The 20,000-nt window shown below is 48.8% G+C and overlaps 1 protein-coding gene across 7 annotated transcripts in view; it reads right to left on the bottom strand.

Moving 5' to 3' along the window:
- The window catches only part of crocc (ciliary rootlet coiled-coil, rootletin), a 44,531-nt gene that overhangs the window by 20,968 nt on the left and 3,563 nt on the right, over positions 1–20,000 (bottom strand). For 6 of the 7 annotated variants that reach the window (XM_079592229.1, XM_079592228.1, XM_079592224.1 and 3 more), the window contains exons 4-16: positions 19,320–19,511; positions 17,484–17,543; positions 16,934–17,025; positions 15,089–15,254; positions 14,913–15,019; positions 8,355–8,582; positions 8,066–8,156; positions 7,818–7,904; positions 5,945–6,103; positions 5,468–5,688; positions 5,076–5,249; positions 4,472–4,616; positions 114–260 (exon numbers count right to left, since the gene is read on the bottom strand). In XM_079592229.1, the coding sequence (XP_079448355.1) occupies positions 114–260; positions 4,472–4,616; positions 5,076–5,249; positions 5,468–5,688; positions 5,945–6,103; positions 7,818–7,904; positions 8,066–8,156; positions 8,355–8,582; positions 14,913–15,019; positions 15,089–15,254; positions 16,934–17,025; positions 17,484–17,543; positions 19,320–19,511 (1,869 nt within the window). The remainder of the gene's footprint in view (positions 1–113; positions 261–4,471; positions 4,617–5,075; positions 5,250–5,467; positions 5,689–5,944; positions 6,104–7,817; positions 7,905–8,065; positions 8,157–8,354; positions 8,583–14,912; positions 15,020–15,088; positions 15,255–16,933; positions 17,026–17,483; positions 17,544–19,319; positions 19,512–20,000) is intronic. The other variant, XM_079592227.1, reaches the window with a different exon arrangement.

Below are 20,000 nucleotides of genomic sequence, written 5' to 3'. Positions count from 1 at the left end.
TGAGTGAGTGTGTGCGTGTGTGTGTGTGTGCGTGTGTGAGTGTGTGTGTGAGTGTGTGTGTGTGTGTGTGTGTGAGTGTGTGTGTGAGAGTGTGTGAGTGTGTGTGTGTGTACCTGTACGACGAGGCTGTTGAGCTCAGACTTGTCCTGCGCGAGACTCTCGTTAATGGCGCTCATCTTAGCGAGAGAATCTCTGAGAGACGACTCCTCCGAGCGAAGCTTCGTGAGCATTAGCGAGAGCTCAGCGCGACTGCTCTCACTCTGCACAGAAAAACACACATATTACACAAATATGTATATATAACTATTGTAATATTTCACTGTAAAACAGAAGGAAAAATTAGCATTTAGCTGCTATTTTGGCGGAAAATAAATGACCTTTTGCACCATATTCAAATTTTTCAATTTTTTTTATTAAAACAAGAGTTTGCTAGAGTAAAATATAGTTTAGTAGTCCAATAAACTATATTTAGTCCATATTTCTATCCTCTTTCTTCTGTTGAAAATAAAAGTTATTCTGAAGAATCTGGGTAACCAAACCGTTGATGTACTCCAGTGACTTCTATAGAATATGTGTTTTCTACTATGGAAGTCAATGGGGACCAGCAACTATTCTGTTACCCAGATTCTTCAGAATATCTTCTTTTGTGTTCAGCACAAGAAATACATGAATACAGGTTTGGAACAACATTAGAGTGAGTAAACAATGACAGAATGTTTATTTTGGGGTAACTATCACTTTAAAGGGGTCATGACATGTTTTATTTTATTTTATTATTATGTTCCCTTAGGTGCAATTATAGTATTACTATAGTTTTTTTTACAAAAAACTTTTAAAATGTAGTGATTTATGACCTTTTCCCTGTTTCTCATCCTCTGATTCACACAGTCTGTTTTGGGGGTGTTTCCCCTTTAAGAGTTCAGTGTTAACGCCCACTGTTGTGATTGGCTAACGTCAGTGCCTATGCATCAATTATTAACGCCCCCAGCCAGAGGATTTGCGGATTCGGCGTATTTAAAAAGTAGTTTAAAGTTTTAAACACATTACTTACAGTTTGCGTCGTCGTTGTTGAGCCCAGAATAGTCGGCACGGACTTATCTTTGAGCAACAGTTTTCTGGCAAAGCTCAATACAGTCATCCTTCAAATGTACAGAACAAACGCTTAAACTAACACTGCCGTGACTGAGACGTCCGCAAAAAATAAAGTGCATCCATTTCCCCCTGACGACTGGATCTTTCGCAGCGTATTCACAGATGTTGTTTGTCCACAGCCAGGAACAGCACATCTGCGGCATCGTAACTTCCCTGTACACAGACCCACTCGCTGTCCGGCGACTGAACACTTGTGAGGCGCTCGCTGTCCGGCGACTGAACACTTGTGAGGCGCTCGCTGTCCGGCGACTGAACACTTGTGAGGCGCTCGCTGTCCGGCGACTGAACACTTGTGAGGCGCTCGCTGTCCGGCGACTGAACACTTGTGAGGCGCTCGCTGTCCGGCGACTGAACACTTGTGCGGCGCTCGCTGTCCGGCGACTGAACACTTGTGCGGCGCTCGCTGTCCGTCGCTGAACACTTGTGCGGCGCTCGCTGTCCGGCGACTGAACACTTGTGCGGCGCTCGCTGTCCGGCGACTGAACACTTGTGCGGCGCTCGCTGTCCGGCGACTGAACACTTGTGCGGCGCTCGCTGTCCGTCGCTGAACACTTGTGAGGCGCTCGCTGTCCGGCGACTGAACACTTGTGCGGCGCTCGCTGTCCGGCGACTGAACACTTGTGCGGCGCTCGCTGTCCGGCGACTGAACACTTGTGCGGCGCTCGCTGTCCGGCGACTGAACACTCGTGAGGCGCTCGCTGTCCGGCGACTGAACACTTGTGCGGCGCTCGCTGTCCGGCGACTGAACACTTGTGAGGCGCTCGCTGTCCGGCGACTGAACACTTGTGAGGCGCTCGCTGTCCGGCGACTGAACACTTGTGAGGCGCTCGCTGTCCGGCGACTGAACACTTGTGCGGCGCTCGCTGTCCGGCGACTGAACACTTGTGAGGCGCTCGCTGTCCGGCGACTGAACACTTGTGCGGCGCTCGCTGTCCGGCGACTGAACACTTGTGAGGCGCTCGCTGTCCGGCGACTGAACACTTGTGAGGCGCTCGCTGTCCGTCGACTGAACACTTGTGCGGCGCTCGCTGTCCGGCGACTGAACACTTGTGAGGCGCTCGCTGTCCGGCGACTGAACACTTGTGCGGCGCTCGCTGTCCGGCGACTGAACACTTGTGCGGCGCTCGCTGTCCGGCGACTGAACACTCGTGAGGCGCTCGCTGTCCGGCGACTGAACACTTGTGAGGCGCTCGCTGTCCGGCGACTGAACACTTGTGCGGCGCTCGCTGTCCGGCGACTGAACACTCGTGAGGCGCTCGCTGTCCGGCGACTGAACACTCGTGAGGCGCTCGCTGTCCGGCGACTGAACACTTGTGCGGCGCTCGCTGTCCGGCGACTGAACACTTGTGCGGCGCTCGCTGTCCGGCGACTGAACACTTGTGAGGCGCTCGCTGTCCGGCGACTGAACACTCGTGAGGCGCTCGCTGTCCGGCGACTGAACACTTGTGAGGCGCTCGCTGTCCGGCGACTGAACACTCGTGAGGCGCTCGCTGTCCGGCGACTGAACACTCGTGAGGCGCTCGCTGTCCGGCGACTGAACACTCGTGAGGCGCTCGCTGTCCGTCGACTGAACACTCGTGAGGCGCTCGCTGTCCGGCGACTGAACACTTGTGAGGCGCTCGCTGTCCGTCGACTGAACACTTGTGCGGCGCTCGCTGTCCGGCGACTGAACACTTGTGAGGCGCTCGCTGTCCGGCGACTGAACACTTGTGAGGCGCTCGCTGTCCGGCGACTGAACACTCGTGAGGCGCTCGCTGTCCGGCGACTGAACACTCGTGAGGCGCTCGCTGTCCGGCGACTGAACACTTGTGAGGCGCTCGCTGTCCGGCGACTGAACACTTGTGAGGCGCTCGCTGTCCGTCGACTGAACACTTGAGGAGCGCAGCGCGCGGGCGCGACGACGATACGAAATGAGCGTAGCTGTCTTGCGCTTAAAGCGTAGTTGTCTTGTGCCGGAGGCGGTCATATGCAAACGCTGGTACGTCACTTCGCACCGTGACGTCACTTCTTACCATGGATCCAGAACGAGCTGTATTTAGAGCTTGATTAAATAAATGATTCGTTTATAATGGGGAGGACGTCTTAAGCTATGAAACTTGCAGGACGTTTTAATGGTACAAAGACCTCTGATATACCAAAAGATCAAGGCCAATTTGGTTTCTCATGTCATGACCCCTTTAAGGACAAGCGGCAGCGTGTTTACTATTATATGGGTACTGTCTCTTTAAGACCTTCGCACGACTCATCTAATATACACACATTTAACAAGCAGATTGTCTCTACATTTCCTGTTTTCTTTCACTTTAGACATGACCAACTTTGTTGATGTCAACCTTGTGTGTATTTGACAGTATTAGCGCATTAAGACTCGAGAGATAGCTTATCCCAGTATCCAGGCGCTGTCAGACAGGCTTTAGTGTGTGTGCGCGCCGGTGTTTGCGCTCAGGAAAGCGCGTGAATGACATGTTTAACCGGCAAGACTTTAAATCACATGCAAATAATGAACTTTTGTGAACTGCAGTGTCCCGTTCGTCTGCGTAACATTTGATGTGAATATGCGTTGCACTCGCAGCGGCCGCGTACAGTGTGTTGAGACGGAGGCGTCTACTTTACTGCTGTGCTTACAGTGTGTGAGTGAGTCGTAATATTACTGATCATGTCATCACTGATCAATACTACAAGATTTTGCAGTAGTGCTGCGCCGCTGCTGAATACATTGTGGGGAAACACTGGTGTGTGTGTGTGTGTGTGTGTGTGTCTGACCCGGGTGAGTGTGTCGCTCAGCTGTCTGTCTGACGCCCCCTGCTGGAAAGTGTGTGTGTGTGTGTGTGTGTGTGTGTGTGTCTGACCCGGGTGAGTGTGTCGCTCAGCTGTCTGTCTGACGCCCCCTGCTGGAAAGTGTGTGTGTGTGTGTGTGTGTGTGTGTGTGTGTCTGACCCGGGTGAGTGTGTCGCTCAGCTGTCTGTTCTCCGTCTCCATCATCTGTCTGTCTGACGCCCCCTGCTGGAGAGTGTGTGTGTGTGTGTGTGTCTGTGTGTGTGTGTGTGTGTGTGTGTGTGTGTGTGTGTGTGTCTGACCCGGGTGAGTGTGTCGCTCAGCTGTCTGTTCTCCGTCTCCATCATCTGTCTGTCTGACGCCCCCTGCTGGAGAGTGTGTGTGTGTGTGTGTGTCTGTGTGTGTGTGTGTGTGTGTGTGTGTGTGTGTCTGACCCGGGTGAGTGTGTCGCTCAGCTGTCTGTTCTCCGTCTCCATCATCTGTCTGTCTGACGCCCCCTGCTGGAGTGTGTGTGTGTGTGTGTGTGTGTGTGTGTGTGTCTGACCCGGGTGAGTGTGTCGCTCAGCTGTCTGTTCTCCGTCTCCATCATCTGTCTGTCTGACGCCCCCTGCTGGAGAGACTCTCTCAACGCCGCCAGTTCAGCTCGCAGTGCAGAAGCACGACACTCCGACTCGTCCCACATCTGCTGACTGACACACACACACACACACACACACACACACACACACACACACACACACACTTTATAGGCAGGACAAGTAGTTTGTTAAGGCTTGGTTTGTAGAGAATTACAAACATGCGCACACATATTCAAACGCACATAACTATAGAGTTAATTCTTGATGCGCACGTGAGCATCAGTGTTTCTCACAGGTTCAGTGTAAAGTGTGTGTAGAGAGAACGCTGTCGTCTTAGCGGCCTCTAATTTAATAACTAATTCGTTGCGACGGAAGTGAATCAATCAAAACTAACTTTAGCTGGAAAATAACATTATTCAAGAACCGCTATAAAGACAAAACAATCTGTTCCCTTAAACTATACGTTTATCTCTGTATGCAGCTTTGAAACAATCTACATTGTTAACAGCGCTATATAAATGAAGATGACTTGACACACACACTCATCAACATACACACACACACACTCACGTTCTGTGTGTCTCTGCTCTCGCTCGGTCTCTCTCCACGTCCGCGGCCTCTCTCTCCTCTTGCTCGGCCTCTCTCTCTCTCTGCGCAGACGTCACACACACCTGCAGTCTCTCACACTCCATCTGCAGCAGCTGCACCTGCGTCTGCGCCGCTTTACACACACACTCCTTCTCACTGAGAGAGAGAGAGAGAGAGAGAGAGAGAGAGATATCAGAGACCACTATAACCCCAAAATTAATAAAATATTTCCCCAACACCTGTAACCCAAAAACTCAGTTTCATTCTTGGCGGAGAAGCCAAAAGCTGCAGCATCTCCTGAACACACACTCACTCACTCACGGCTACACACATCCATATAATGTTCAGTTGTTACATAATGACTGTATATAAACCTGCTGAGCGTGTCTCTCTCCTGTCTGAGTCGGTGTCTCTCTCTCACAGCTGTCTCTCTCTCTCTCTGAGCCTCGTCTCTCTCTCCCTGCAGCGTCTGCACACGAAGCTCCGCCTCTCTCCGGCCTGACTCCGCCTCCCGCCGGCCTGACTCCGCCTCCGTCTGCTGCCTGCGCAGCTGCTGGACTGATGACTGCGCAGACGCCAGACGCTCGCGCAGCTCCTGCGCGCGCACACACACACACACACACACACACACACACACACACACACACACACACACACACAGTGACGGACGTCAGAGGACAGACATGAGTGAGTGAGTGAGTGTGTGTGTGTGTGTGTGTGTGTGTGTGTGTGTGTGTGTGTGAGTGTGTGTGTGTGTGTGTGTGTGTGTGTGTGTGTGTGTGTGTGTGTGTGTGTGTATGTGTGTGTGTGTGTGTGTGTGTGTGTGTGACTGTGAGTGTGAGTGTGTGTACCTGTATCTGGACCTGTCTGTGGGTCAGACTGGAGCGCAGTGCAGACAGACAGCTGTCAGGGATGATGGGTAATGATGATGATGATGAAGAGGAGCGCAGTAACGGCAGAAGAGACTCTTCAGTGTTTCCGTCCACACCGTCACTGTCAGAGAACACCAGCTACACACACACACACACACACACACGCACACACACACACACACACACACACCAGTGAAGCAGTGACTCGTACCTGTACTATGTACTAGTTCCTGTCTATTGTGTGTGTGTGTGTGTGTGTGTGTGTGTGTGTGTGTGTGTGTGTGTGTGTGTGTGTTAGGGCTGCACGATATTGGAAAAAAATTACATTGCGATATTTTTTCCCCAACGATATATATTGCGATATTGAGAGCCATAACTCCAGGCTAAAGACAATAATATTAAGCAAGCTTCATTACAAGTGACAAAAAGGTCACTTAATTTTTTATTCCAAAATTAGAACATTTCTGTAAACACATTTTTAAATAAAACAGCAGCTTTACACCAACCCCCTGATTGGTTTACAACAATATAACTTAAAATAAATATATTTTTTATAAATTTTGGTTCACAATCTTTTAAGTCAACTTTTCTTAGCCAAAGTGCCAAAGTAAAACAGTTGGTGTTGGTCATCATAATAATATGAAATAAACAAAATGATATAAAACTTTAATATATTTTGTATTAAATCTTCTAAACAGATTAGAGAACATGTTTCTGTAACAGAAAAGCCGAACACATTTAAACAGCAGCTTTACCGCCTGTCAGCGCCGCCGCTCCCACCACGCGCATCAAGAGCTGAGGGAGCACCAAAACAACAGCCTAATGAAAATCAATAATTCTAATGCAGATATTATTATAGATACAGACATCCCAAGTTCCGGGAGTCTCCCGCATATTGATAGCGGCTCACTGATGCCCGCGAATTAGTTAAAATCTCCCGGAATCTAGAGCGAGCGCGCCCGCGAGACAGAGACTGTGTGTGTGTGTGTGTGTGTGTGTGTGTGTGTGTGTGTAGTACCTGTGTGATGTCTCGGAGTGTGCATGTGTGTGTGTGTGTGTGTAGTACCTGTGTGATGTCTCGGAGTGTGCATGTGTGTGTGTGTGTGTGTGTGTGTAGTACCTGTGTGATGTCTCGGAGTGTGCGTGTGTGTGTGTGTGTGTGTGTGTGTAGTACCTGTGTGATGTCTCGGAGTGTGCATGTGTGTGTGTGTGTGTAGTACCTGTGTGATGTCTCGGAGTGTGCATGTGTGTGTGTGTGTGCAGTACCTGTGTGATGTCTCGGAGTGTGCATGTGTGTGTGTGTGTGTGTGTGTAGTACCTGTGTGATGTCTCGGAGTGTGCATGTGTGTGTGTGTGTGTGTGTGTAGTACCTGTGTGATGTCTCGGAGTGTGCGTGTGTGTGTGTGTGTAGTACCTGTGTGATGTCTCGGAGTGTGCATGTGTGTGTGTGTGTGTAGTACCTGTGTGATGTCTCGGAGTGTGCATGTGTGTGTGTGTGTGCAGTACCTGTGTGATGTCTCGGAGTGTGCGTGTGTGTAAGTGTGTGTGTGTGTAGTACCTGTGTGATGTCTCGGAGTGTGCGTGTGTGTAAGTGTGTGTGTGTGTAGTACCTGTGTGATGTCTCGGAGTGTGCGTGTGTGTAAGTGTGTGTGTGTGTAGTACCTGTGTGATGTCTCGGAGTGTGCGTGTGTGTGTGTGTGTGCAGTACCTGTGTGATGTCTCGGAGTGTGCATGTGTGTGTGTGTGTGTGTAGTACCTGTGTGATGTCTCGGAGTGTGCATGTGTGTGTGTGTGTGCAGTACCTGTGTGATGTCTCGGAGTGTGTGTGTGTGCGTGTGTGTGTGTGTAGTACCTGTGTGATGTCTCGGAGTGTGTTCTGCAGTGCTGCAGTGTGTGTCCTGAGTGAATGAACTTCAGTTTCCTCAAGGCTCCTCTGATCCTGAACACACACGTCACTGGATTAATGTGTGTGAGCTTCATCACAACTGATCTGTGATTGGTCGCTTTACCCGCCCTCTTCCTGTTGTGGGCGGTTCCTCACAACGATCCAATGACAATATGGACCAGTTCATGTCCAAATAAACAACTCAACATACATACCTGCAGCTTCCTGTTGAGTGTTGTCACTTCCTGTTCTCTGTCCTCCACATGAGCTTTGAGACGCTCCAGCTCTCTCACTGCATCCACAAGCCTGACACACACACACACACACACACACACACACACAGACAGAATGTTTCAAACTTCATTTACTTAATTTATTTTATTTTATTTAAACCAGTAACGGACCACGCATGTGTGTGAGTGTGAGTATGTATGTATGTGTGTGTGTGTGTGTGTTTGTGTGAGAGAGTGTGATTGTGTGTGTGTGTGTGTATGTGTAACGGACCGTGTGTTGATCTCGACCCGCTCCGAGTCGCTCTTGGCCTGCAGCGTCATCATCTCCGTCACAGTCTCTCTCAGCTGCTGCTCCAGTTGCAGTCGCACGCCCGTCTCTCTCTCCAGCATCTGCGCAGACGTCTCCTCCCGGCTGCGCAGGACTGAGCAGGTGCTCACACACTGCAGCTGCACACTCTGAGCCGCACACGCCAGCTGGTTCCTCACCGCAGACAGATCCCTGCGACACACACACACTGTGTTGAGTCGAGCGAGTCGGTGTTGAGTCAGTGAAGAGTCGGTGTTGAGTCAGTGAAGAGTCGGTGTTGAGTCGAGCGAGTCGGTGTCGAGTCGAGCGAGTCGGTGTTGAGTCGAGGGAGTCGGTGTTAAGTCGGTGTCGAGTCGAGCGAGTCGGTAACGAGGCGGTGTCGAGTCGAGCGAGTCGGTGTCGAGTCGAGCGAGTCGGTGTCGAGTCGAGCGAGTCGAGCGAGTCGGTGTCGAGTCGAGCGAGTCGGTGTCGAGTCGAGCGAGTCGGTGTCGAGTCGAGCGAGTCGGTAACGAGGCGGTGTCGAGTCGAGCGAGTCGGTGTTGAGTCGAGGGAGTCGGTGTTAAGTCGGTGTCGAGTCGAGCGAGTCGGTGTTAAGTCGAGGGAGTCGGTGTTAAGTCGGTGTCGAGTCGGTGTCGAGTCGAGCGAGTCGAGCAAGTCGGTGTCGAGTCGGTGTCGAGTCGAGCGAGTCGGTGTCGAGTTGAATTGGTGTTGAGTTGGTGTTGAGTGAGTGTTGAGTCGGTGTTGAGTCGGTGTTGAGAGTGTTGAGTGAGTGTTGAGTCGGTGTTGAGTGAGTGTTGAGTCGGTGTTGAGTCGGTGTTGAGTCGGTGTTGAGTCGGTGTTGAGTGAGTGTTGAGTCGGTGTTGAGTGAGTGTTGAGTGAGTGTTGAGTCGGTGTTGAGTGAGTGTTGAGTGAGTGTTGAGTGAGTGTTGAGTCGGTGTTGAGTGAGTGTTGAGTCGGTGTTGAGTGAGAGTTGAGTGATGTTGAGTTGGTGTTGAGTTGGTGTTGAGTGAGTTTTGAGTGAGTGTTGAGTGAGTGTTGAGTGAGTGTTGAGTCGGTGTTGAGAGTGTTGAGTCGGTGTTGAGTCGGTGTTGAGTGAGTGTTTAGTCGGTGTTGAGTGAGTGTTGAGTCGGTGTTGAGTGAGTGTTGAGTCAGTGTTGAGTGAGTGCTGAGTCAGTGTTGAGTCAGTGTTGAGTCAGTGTTGAGTCAGTGTTGAGTGAGTGTTGAGTCGGTGTTGAGTGAGTGTTGAGTCAGTGTTTAGTGCGCTTTGGTGAGTGTTGAGTCCGTGTTGAGTGAGTGTTGAGTGGTGTTGAGTGAGTGTTGAGTCGGTGTTGAGTGAGTGTTGAGTGAGTGTTGAGTCGGTTTTGAGTCAGTGTTGAGTCGGTGTTGAGTGAGTGTTGAGTCAGTGTTGAGTGTTGAGTCGGTGTTGAGTGAGTGCTGAGTCGGTGTTGAGTCGGTGTTGAGTAAGTGTTGAGTGAGTGTTGAGTGGTGTTGAGTTGGTGTTGAGTCGGTGTTGAGTCGGTGTTGAGTGAGTTTTGAGTGAGTGTTGAGTGAGTGTTGAGTCGGTGTTGAGTCGGTGTTGAGTGAGTGTTGAGTGGGTGTTGAGTCGGTGTTGAGTGAGTGTTGAGTGAGTGTTGAGTGAGTGTTGAGTGAGTGTTGAGTCGGTGTTGAGTGAGTGTTGAGTGAGTGTTGAGTGAGTGCTGAGTCAGTGTTGAGTGAGTGCAGAGTCAGTGTTGAGTCACTGTTGAGTGTGTGCTGAGTCGGTGTTGAGTGAGTGCTGAGTCGGTGTTGAGTGAGTGCTGAGTCGGTGTTGAGTGAGTGCTGAGTCGGTGTTGAGTGAGTGTTGAGTGGTGTTGAGTGAGTGTTGAGTGGTGTTGAGTGAGTGTTGAGTCGGTGTTGAGTGAGTGCTGAGTCGGTTTTGAGTCAGTGTTGAGTCGGTGTTGAGTGAGTGTTGAGTCAGTGTTGAGTGAGTGTTGAGTCGGTGTTGAGTGAGTGTTGAGTCGGTGTTGAGTGAGTGTTGAGTCGGTGTTGAGTGAGTGCTGAGTCGGTGTTGAGTGAGTGCTGAGTCGGTGTTGAGTGAGTGTTGAGTGGTGTTGAGTGAGTGTTGAGTCGGTGTTGAGTGAGTGCTGAGTCGGTTTTGAGTCAGTGTTGAGTCGGTGTTGAGTGAGTGTTGAGTGAGTGTTGAGTGAGTGTTGAGTGAGTGCTGAGTCGGTGTTGAGTGAGTGTTGAGTGAGTGTTGAGTGAGTGTTGAGTGAGTGTTGAGTGAGTGTTGAGTGGTGTTGAGTCGGTGTTGAGTGAGTGTTGAGTGAGTGTTGAGTCGGTGTTGAGTCGGTGTTGAGTCGGTGTTGAGTGAGTGTTGAGTGAGTGTTGAGTGGTGTTGAGTCGGTGTTGAGTCGGTGTTGAGTGAGTGTTGAGTCGGTGTTGAGTGAGTGTTGAGTGGTGTTGAGTCGGTGTTGAGTGAGTGTTGAGTGAGTGTTGAGTGGTGTTGAGTCGGTGTTGAGTGAGTGTTGAGTGAGTGTTGAGTGAGTGTTGAGTGAGTGTTGAGTGAGTGTTGAGTGAGTGTTGAGTCGGTGTTGAGTCGGTGTTGAGTGAGTGTTGAGTGAGTGTTGAGTGAGTGTTGAGTGGTGTTGAGTCGGTGTTGAGTCGGTGTTGAGTGAGTGTTGAGTCGGTGTTGAGTGAGTGTTGAGTCAGTGTTGAGTGAGTGCTGAGTCAGTGTTGAGTGAGTGCTGAGTCAGTGTTGAGTGAGTGCTGAGTCAGTGTTGAGTGAGTGCTGAGTCAGTGTTGAGTCAGTGTTGAGTGAGTGCTGAGTCGGTGTTGAGTGAGTGTTGAGTGAGTGTTGAGTCGGTGTTGAGTGAGTGTTGAGTCGGTGTTGAGTGAGTGTTGAGTCAGTGTTGAGTGAGTGCTGAGTCAGTGTTGAGTGAGTGCTGAGTCAGTGTTGAGTCAGTGTTGAGTGAGTGCTGAGTCGGTGTTGAGTGAGTGCTGAGTCGGTGTTGAGTGAGTGCTGAGTCAGTGTTGAGTGAGTGCTGAGTCAGTGTTGAGTGAGTGCTGAGTCAGTGTTGAGTGGTGTTGAGTGAGTGTTGAGTCGGTGTTGAGTGAGTGCTGAGTCAGTGTTGAGTGAGTGCTGAGTCAGTGTTGAGTCGGTGTTGAGTGAGTGCTGAGTCGGTGTTGAGTGAGTGCTGAGTCGGTGTTGAGTGAGTGCTGAGTCAGTGTTGAGTGGTGTTGAGTGAGTGTTGAGTCGGTGTTGAGTGAGTGCTGAGTCGGTTTTGAGTCAGTGTTGAGTCGGTGTTGAGTGAGTGTTGAGTCAGTGTTGAGTGAGTGTTGAGTGAGTGTTGAGTCGGTGTTGAGTGAGTGTTGAGTCAGTGTTGAGTGAGTGCTGAGTCAGTGTTGAGTGAGTGCTGAGTCAGTGTTGAGTGAGTGCTGAGTCAGTGTTGAGTCAGTGTTGAGTGAGTGCTGAGTCGGTGTTGAGTGAGTGCTGAGTCGGTGTTGAGTGAGTGCTGAGTCAGTGTTGAGTGAGTGCTGAGTCAGTGTTGAGTGGTGTTGAGTGAGTGTTGAGTCGGTGTTGAGTGAGTGCTGAGTCAGTGTTGAGTGAGTGCTGAGTCAGTGTTGAGTCGGTGTTGAGTGAGTGCTGAGTCGGTGTTGAGTGAGTGCTGAGTCGGTGTTGAGTGAGTGCTGAGTCAGTGTTGAGTGGTGTTGAGTGAGTGTTGAGTCGGTGTTGAGTGAGTGCTGAGTCGGTTTTGAGTCAGTGTTGAGTCGGTGTTGAGTGAGTGTTGAGTCAGTGTTGAGTGAGTGTTGAGTCGGTGTTGAGTGAGTGTTGAGTCAGTGTTGAGTGAGTGTTGAGTGAGTGTTGAGTCGGTGTTGAGTGAGTGTTGAGTGAGTGTTGAGTCGGTGTTGAGTGAGTGTTGAGTGGTGTTGAGTGAGTGTTGAGTCGGTGTTGAGTGAGTGCTGAGTCGGTTTTGAGTCAGTGTTGAGTCGGTGTTGAGTGAGTGTTGAGTCAGTGTTGAGTGAGTGTTGAGTCGGTGTTGAGTGAGTGCTGAGTCGGTGTTGAGTGAGTGTTGAGTGAGTGTTGAGTGGTGTTGAGTCGGTGTTGAGTGAGTGTTGAGTGAGTGTTGAGTGAGTGTTGAGTGAGTGTTGAGTGAGTGTTGAGTCGGTGTTGAGTCGGTGTTGAGTGAGTGTTGAGTGAGTGTTGAGTGGTGTTGAGTCGGTGTTGAGTCGGTGTTGAGTGAGTGTTGAGTCGGTGTTGAGTGAGTGTTGAGTCAGTGTTGAGTGAGTGCTGAGTCAGTGTTGAGTGAGTGCTGAGTGAGTGTTGAGTCGGTGTTGAGTGAGTGCTGAGTCAGTGTTGAGTGAGTGCTGAGTCGGTGTTGAGTCAGTGTTGAGTGAGTGTTGAGTCGGTGTTGAGTCAGTGTTGAGTCAGTGTTGAGTGAGTGTTGAGTCGGTGTTGAGTCAGTGTTGAGTCAGTGTTGAGTCAGTGTTGAGTCAGTGTTGAGTCAGTGTTGAGTGAGTGTTGAGTCAGTGTTGAGTGAGTGTTGAGTGAGTGTTTAGTGCGCTTTGGTGAGTGTTGAGTCCGTGTTGAGTCGGTGTTGAGTAAGTGTTGAGTGAGTGTTGAGTGAGTGTTGAGTGAGTGTTGAGTCGGTGTTGAGTGAGTGTTGAGTCGGTTTTGAGTCAGTGTTTAGTCGGTGTTGAGTGAGTGTTGAGTCAGTGTTGAGTGTTGAGTCGGTGTTGAGTGAGTGCTGAGTCGGTGTTGAGTCAGTGTTGAGTCGGTGTTGAGTGAGTGTTGAGTCAGTGTTGAGTGTTGAGTCGGTGTTGAGTGAGTGTTGAGTCGGTGTTGAGTGAGTGTTGAGTGAGTGTTGAGTGAGTGTTGAGTGAGTGTTGAGTCGGTGTTGAGTGCTGAGTCGGTGTTGAGTGTTGAGTCGGTGTTGAGTGAGTGTTGAGTGGTGTTGAGTCGGTGTTGAGTGAGTGTTGAGTCGGTGTTGAGTGAGTGTTGAGTCAGTGTTGAGTGTTGAGTCGGTGTTGAGTGAGTGTTGAGTCGGTGTTGAGTGAGTGTTGAGTGAGTGTTGAGTGAGTGTTGAGTGAGTGTTGAGTCGGTGTTGAGTGCTGAGTCGGTGTTGAGTGTTGAGTCGGTGTTGAGTGTTGAGTCGGTGTTGAGTCGGTGTTGAGTGAGTGTTGAGTCGGTGTTGAGTGAGTGTTGAGTCAGTGTTGAGTGTTGAGTCGGTGTTGAGTGAGTGTTGAGTCGGTGTTGAGTGAGTGTTGAGTGAGTGTTGAGTCGGTGTTGAGTCGGTGTTGAGTGTGTGCTGAGTCAGTGTTGAGTGTTGAGTCGGTGTTGAGTCGGTGTTGAGTGAGTGTTGAGTCGGTGTTGAGTCGGTGTTGAGTGTTGAGTCGGTGTTGAGTGTTGAGTCGGTGTTGAGTGTTGAGTCAGTGTTGAGTCGGTGTTGAGTGAGTGTTGAGTGAGTGTTGAGTGAGTGTTGAGTCGGTGTTGAGTGAGTGTTGAGTCGGTGTTGAGTCGGTGTTGAGTCGGTGTTGAGTGTTGAGTCAGTGTTGAGTGTTGAGTCAGTGTTGAGTGTTGAGTCAGTGTTGAGTGTTGAGTCAGTGTTGAGTGTTGAGTCGGTGTTGAGTCGGTGTTGAGTCGGTGTTGAGTGTTGAGTCGGTGTTGAGTGTTGAGTCAGTGTTGAGTGTTGAGTCGGTGTTGAGTGAGTGTTGAGTCGGTTTTGAGTCAGTGTTGAGTCGGTGTTGAGTGAGTGTTGAGTCAGTGTTGAGTGTTGAGTGTTGAGTCGGTGTTGAGTGAGTGCTGAGTCGGTGTTGAGTCAGTGTTGAGTCGGTGTTGAGTGAGTGTTGAGTGTTGAGTCGGTGTTGAGTCGGTGTTGAGTGAGTGTTGAGTGAGTGTTGAGTCGGTGTTGAGTGCTGAGTCGGTGTTGAGTGTGTGCTGAGTCAGTGTTGAGTGAGTGCTGAGTCGGTGTTGAGTGCGCTCCGGTGAGTGTTGAGTCGGTGTTGAGTCTGTGTTGAGTCGGTGTTGAGTGTTGAGTCGGTGTTGAGTGAGTGCTGAGTCGGTGTTGAGTCGGTGTTGAGTGAGTGCTGAGTCGGTGTTGAGTGCGCTCCGGTGAGTGTTGAGTCGGTGTTGAGTGTTGAGTCGGTGTTGAGTGAGTGCTGAGTCGGTGTTGAGTGCGCTCCGGTGAGTGTTGAGTCGGTGTTGAGTGTTGAGTCGGTGTTGAGTGAGTGTTGAGTGAGTGTTGAATGAGTGTTGAGTTGGTGTTGAGTGCGCTCCGGTGTGTGCTGAGTCAGTGTTGAGTGCGCTCCGGTGAGTGTTGAGTCGGTGTTGAGTGTTGAGTCGGTGTTGAGTGAGTGTTGAGTGAGTGTTGAATGAGTGTTGAGTTGGTGTTGAGTGCGCTCCGGTGTGTGCTGAGTCGGTGTTGAGTGCGCTCCGGTGAGTGTTGAGTCGGTGTTGAGTGCGCTCCGGTGAGTGTTGAGTCGGTGTTGAGTGCGCTCCGGTGAGTGTTGAGTCGGTGTTGAGTGCGCTCCAGTGCCGGCTCTGACCTCTCGGTGGCGCTCTTCATCTCGCAGACGTGCCTGCGCAGACCCACCACCTGCCTCCAGAGCGCCAGCAGACGGCTGTGCTCGCTGCTGAAGTAGCTGTGGAAAGACTGAACAAACGCATGCGTTAAACCCTGCAGCTTCCCGTGTGTTACGGTGATGCGTACGGCCACACCCACCTCCTCCTCTCTCCTCCAATCACACTCCCTCTGCTCCAGCTCCTCCCTCGCTCTGGTCCAATCAGCAGTGAGTCTGCGGATGTCCTGGCTGAGCACCTCGTTGGCCAGTCCGGCCTGTTCCAGCTGCTCTCGCAGCATAGCGTTGACCGCAGATAGACCGCTGCTCCTGCACCACGCAAACACGTTAAGCACCACGCAAACACGTTAAGCACACGCAAACACGCTAAGCACACGCAAACACGCTAAGCACAAGCAAACACATTAAGCACACGCAAACACGTTAAGCACCACGCAAACACGTTAAGCACATGCAAACACGCTAAGCACACGCAAACACGTTAAGCACATGCAAACACGCTAAGCACACACAAACACGTTAAGCACAAGCAAACACGCTAAGCACACACAAACACGTTAAGCACAAGCAAACACGCTAAGCACACACAAACACGTTAAGCACAAGCAAACACGCTAAGCACACACAAACACGTTAAGCACAAGCAAACACGTTAAGCACACGAAAACACACTAAGCACACGCAAACACGTTAAGCACATGCAAACACGCTAAGCACACACAAACACGTTAAGCACACGCACGCACAATAAGCACACGCAAACACGTTAAGCACACACACAAACAAACATGTTAAGCACAAGTAAACACGTTAAGCACACGCACGCACATTAAGCACACGCAAACACGTTAAAGGATTAGTTCACTTTAAAAAAAAATAGCTGATAATGTACTCACCCCGATGTCATCCAAGATGTCCATGTCTTTCTTTCTTTAGTCGAAAAGAAATTAAGGTTTTTGAGGAAAACATTCCAGGCTTTTTCTACACAGAATGTCTTCAATGGCAACCATCTCTCCCAGTGTTCAAAGAAGGATCAGATGTCCGTCTCAGCGCAGCTTCAGTCTCGACGCGATCCCAGTCGAGGAATAAGGGTTTTATCTAGCCAACTGATCGGTTGATCAACTGAACTGAAAAAAAATGATATACTTTTTAACCACAATGGGCTTTATGCACAGCTGCACTACTTCCTGAACTTTAGCCAGCTCCTTTGTTTCCTGTCTGCCATTATTGGACAAACTGATTAATCCAGGTGTGTCTGATTATTGTTGTTGGTTAGGCACACCTGGATTAATCAGTTTGTCCAATAATGGCAGACAGGAAACAAAGGACCTGGCTAAAGTTCAGGAAGTAGTGCAGCTGTGCATAAAGCCTATTGTTCGTCTTGTGCTGGTCCGCGACGGCCACGCATTACATCATCACGTTGGAATGGTCACGTTCACGTCATCTGTCTAAGTTATTTGTCTGTGTGCTCCGGTTCAAAAAAGTAGGGAAGGGAGAAAAACTCCATCTCATTTTCTCCCCCAACTTCAAAATCGTCCGACATCTGTTTTAATTTATTTAAAAAAATTTCGTGACCTTTCCAACGTGATGACGTAATGCGTGGCGCGTCGCAGACCAGCACAAGACGAACAATTGCGGTTAAAAGGTTTATAAATTATTATATTTTTTTTTTAATGGCCGATCGTTTGGCTAGATAAGACCCTTATTCCTCGGCTGGGATCGTGTCGAGTCTTGGAAGCCGTGTAGAAAGGTCCATTCTGTGGAGAAAAGCCTGGAGTGTTTTCCTCAAAAACCTTCATTTCTTTTCGACTGAAGAAAGAAAGACGTGAACATTTTGGATGACATCGGGCTGAGTACATTATCAGCACTTCTTTAAGTGAACTAATCCTTTAAGCACACACACATGCAAACATGTTAAGCACACGTGTGTGTGTGTGTGTGTGTGTGTGTGTGTGTCATGACAGAGGAGTGTGTTCAGTGAGTGAGACCTCTGCTGTTCCTCCTCCAGCCTGATGAGGGCGCTCTCCATCTCGCTGCTGGGCTCCTCGTCCTCATGACCGTTCCTGCCGTCCCCCCGGCCCTGCACACACACACACACACACACCCAGGGGTCGCCTCACACCGTTAGAACAGGTCACAGGTCAGTTAAGAAAAAAGTGCTTCTTTTAACGTGAGTGGCCTATAGAACGTCTAGGGATCGTAAGATTTTTTATATTTTTAAAAGAAATCTCTTCTGCTCACCCAGGCTGCATTTATTTGATTAAAAATATATATACAAAAAAAGTAATATTGTGAAATATTATGACAATGTAAATCATCAGTTTTCTATGTGAATATATTGTCAAATGTCATTTATTCCTGTGATCAAAGCTGAACTTTCAGCATCATTACTCCAGTCTTCAGATGTTACTGGATATTATTCAGCCCGTGTGTCCGAGGCACAGTGAGGTATCATGGGATGTATTTATTGGATGTACAGTGAGGTATCATGGGATGTATTTATTGGATGTACAGAGAGGTATTATGGGATGTACTGACAGCAGACTTCTCCAGCAGCATCTGTTCCAGATCTCCACACTTCTTCTTATACTGCAGAACCTGCGAACACACGCCGTAAGATCAGTGTTTTCAGAGAGGAAACCGGCGGAGTGTGTGTTTTAGGGCTGTGCGATATGACGATATATATCGGATGGACGATATAAAAAGTCTATCGATTCATATTATGCTCTATCGTTCATATCGTGGTGTCGCAAAAAACATTGTTTACGGCAAAACTTTTTCATCATTTGGAGGACTGCAATCTTACACGCCGCCATGAGAATGCAGGCAGAAATGTGAATAACATGGCGAGTGAAGGGTGATAGAACCGGGTGTTTCCGAGCAGGACCAGCCAGGACAAACCGAGGAGCTCGTTCCTAAATGAGGGGCTACCTCTGTAGCCTGAACATGATTTGGTAAAATTTCTTTATGTTTGGTTGACTATTATATTTTGATAATGAACATGCTGCTATGTCAAGTTAGCAATGCAAGAACGTGTGCGCGTGCCGTGAAGCGTCGGCGCGATCACAGGAACAGGAATCCGTTACTCCGTAATTTATGGTCATACGGATAGAAGCAAGAAATGATTCAAAACTTTAAAGCCGTAAAATACAGAAAACAAGCTCGATTCCCTTTTCTAACATCTCGGTTTCCTTTTTGTGAACTTTGGACCCTGTCGCATGATCCGAAGCTCAGCAAAATGCTTCCTTTCGGTTTGTTAATCTGTAATTATTTAAGGCAAATAGCCTATATTTCGCATATCGGCCTATATATTAGTTTTATATATTTAGCTTTATTCTGTTTTCTCCGTTCACAGAAGCGCTTTAAGTGCGTGATGTGACGTTGTGTGGATCCATGTTCTACACTATCCTGCAATTTTCGCTGGTTTCAAAAAACAAAAAGTTGCATATTACCTGCTATTCATTTTCACTGAAATGTAGGCCTAATTTTTGACAGTTGGTGACATACAGTATGGAAAACTAACGCCAGCGCATTCCCATTGCGACTTATCAATGATGACTGACAGCTGAGCATGGGCATTTCACTCACGTTGGATAGGCTATGCGCGTCAATATCACATTTGCTCAGTCTGTACTATTTGAATACATGATTGGTTGACTGGCAAATTAAAATAGTTAACAGAACGATAAAATAACGTTGTTAACCGGGTAATGGCCATTTCAAATAAGCGTGTCTGTTCCATAGACAGTATATAAACGGTCTGTTCAGAACGATTACATTTAATTTGGTTTCCGTTTCTGGTTATGCTCCTGTCAAAATTTCGTTTGTTTGTTTTCGTTCATTGAACAGGTTCAGAGCCCTGATTTCTGCTACATTTTAAACATCTTCCATTTAATTTTTACATTTGGTATTTTATATAGCAATATTTTATGTTGGGCCTGTAATCATTTGTTTTTGAAAAGTGTTTTAAATTTCGTTCATATTTTATATTTCTACATTCTTAATCAAACATTTGCCCATTTTTTTTTGAGAATATAAAATATATATATATATATATATATATATATATATATATATATATATAAAACATTTTTGAGGATATACTTAATATATACTCAATATATATATCAACTTTTCTTTTATTTGATATATGCTAAAAGTATTTTCCATGTAGTAATTATATATATAAATTATTAATTGATTGAATTTACAGAAAAGGTACTATATCGTGATATATATCGTTATCGGGATATGAGATGACTTATATCGTGATATGAGATTTTGGTCATATCGCCCAGCCCTAGTGTGTTTTAATGATCGAGTGTGTGTTTAAATGATCGAGTGTGTGTTTTAATGATCGAGTGTGTGTTGTACCTTGGCCTGTAGTTTCTGCACGAGCTGCGCTTGTCTCTGCTGCCCCTCCTGGTACGCCGTGAGTTTGCGTTTATACGCCGCCTGCTCCTCGTCCAGCCGTCGGCGCAGATCCACGTTCTGCTGCGCTAGACTGAGCGACTCAGGGGAACCCGGATCCTCCTCGGCCGACTCCATCCTCAGCGCCTGCTCCAGCTGCACACAATCAGGAGGAGAGAGCCTTAGCAACCGTGCAGGAGACCCTAGCAACCACACAGGAGACCCTAGCAACCACACAGCAGACCCTAGCAACCGCACAGGAGACCCTAGCAACCACACAGAAGAGCCTACCAACCACACAGGAGACCCTAGCAACCGCACAGGAGACCCTATCAACCGCACAGGAGACCCTAGCAACCAAACAGAAGAGCTTACCAACCGCACAGGAGACCTTACAGACCGCACAGGAGACCTTACAGACCGCACAGGAGACCCTAGCAACCACACAGAACAGCTTACCGACCGCACAGGAGACCCTATCAACCACACAGGAGACCCTAGCAACCGCTCAGGAGACCCTATCAACCGCACAGGAGACCCTAGCAACCACACAGAAGAGCTTACCAACCGCACAGGAGACCTTACCGACAGCACAGGAGACCCTATCAACCGCACAGAGACCCTAGCAACCACACAGAACAGCTT

Source organism: Phoxinus phoxinus, assembly GCF_949152265.1.
Source record: "Phoxinus phoxinus genome assembly, chromosome: 20".
Taxonomy (NCBI): Eukaryota; Metazoa; Chordata; class Actinopteri; order Cypriniformes; family Leuciscidae; genus Phoxinus; species Phoxinus phoxinus.
The sequence above is the reverse complement of the archived record's forward strand: the minus strand, read 5'-3'. Positions and strand labels throughout refer to the sequence as shown.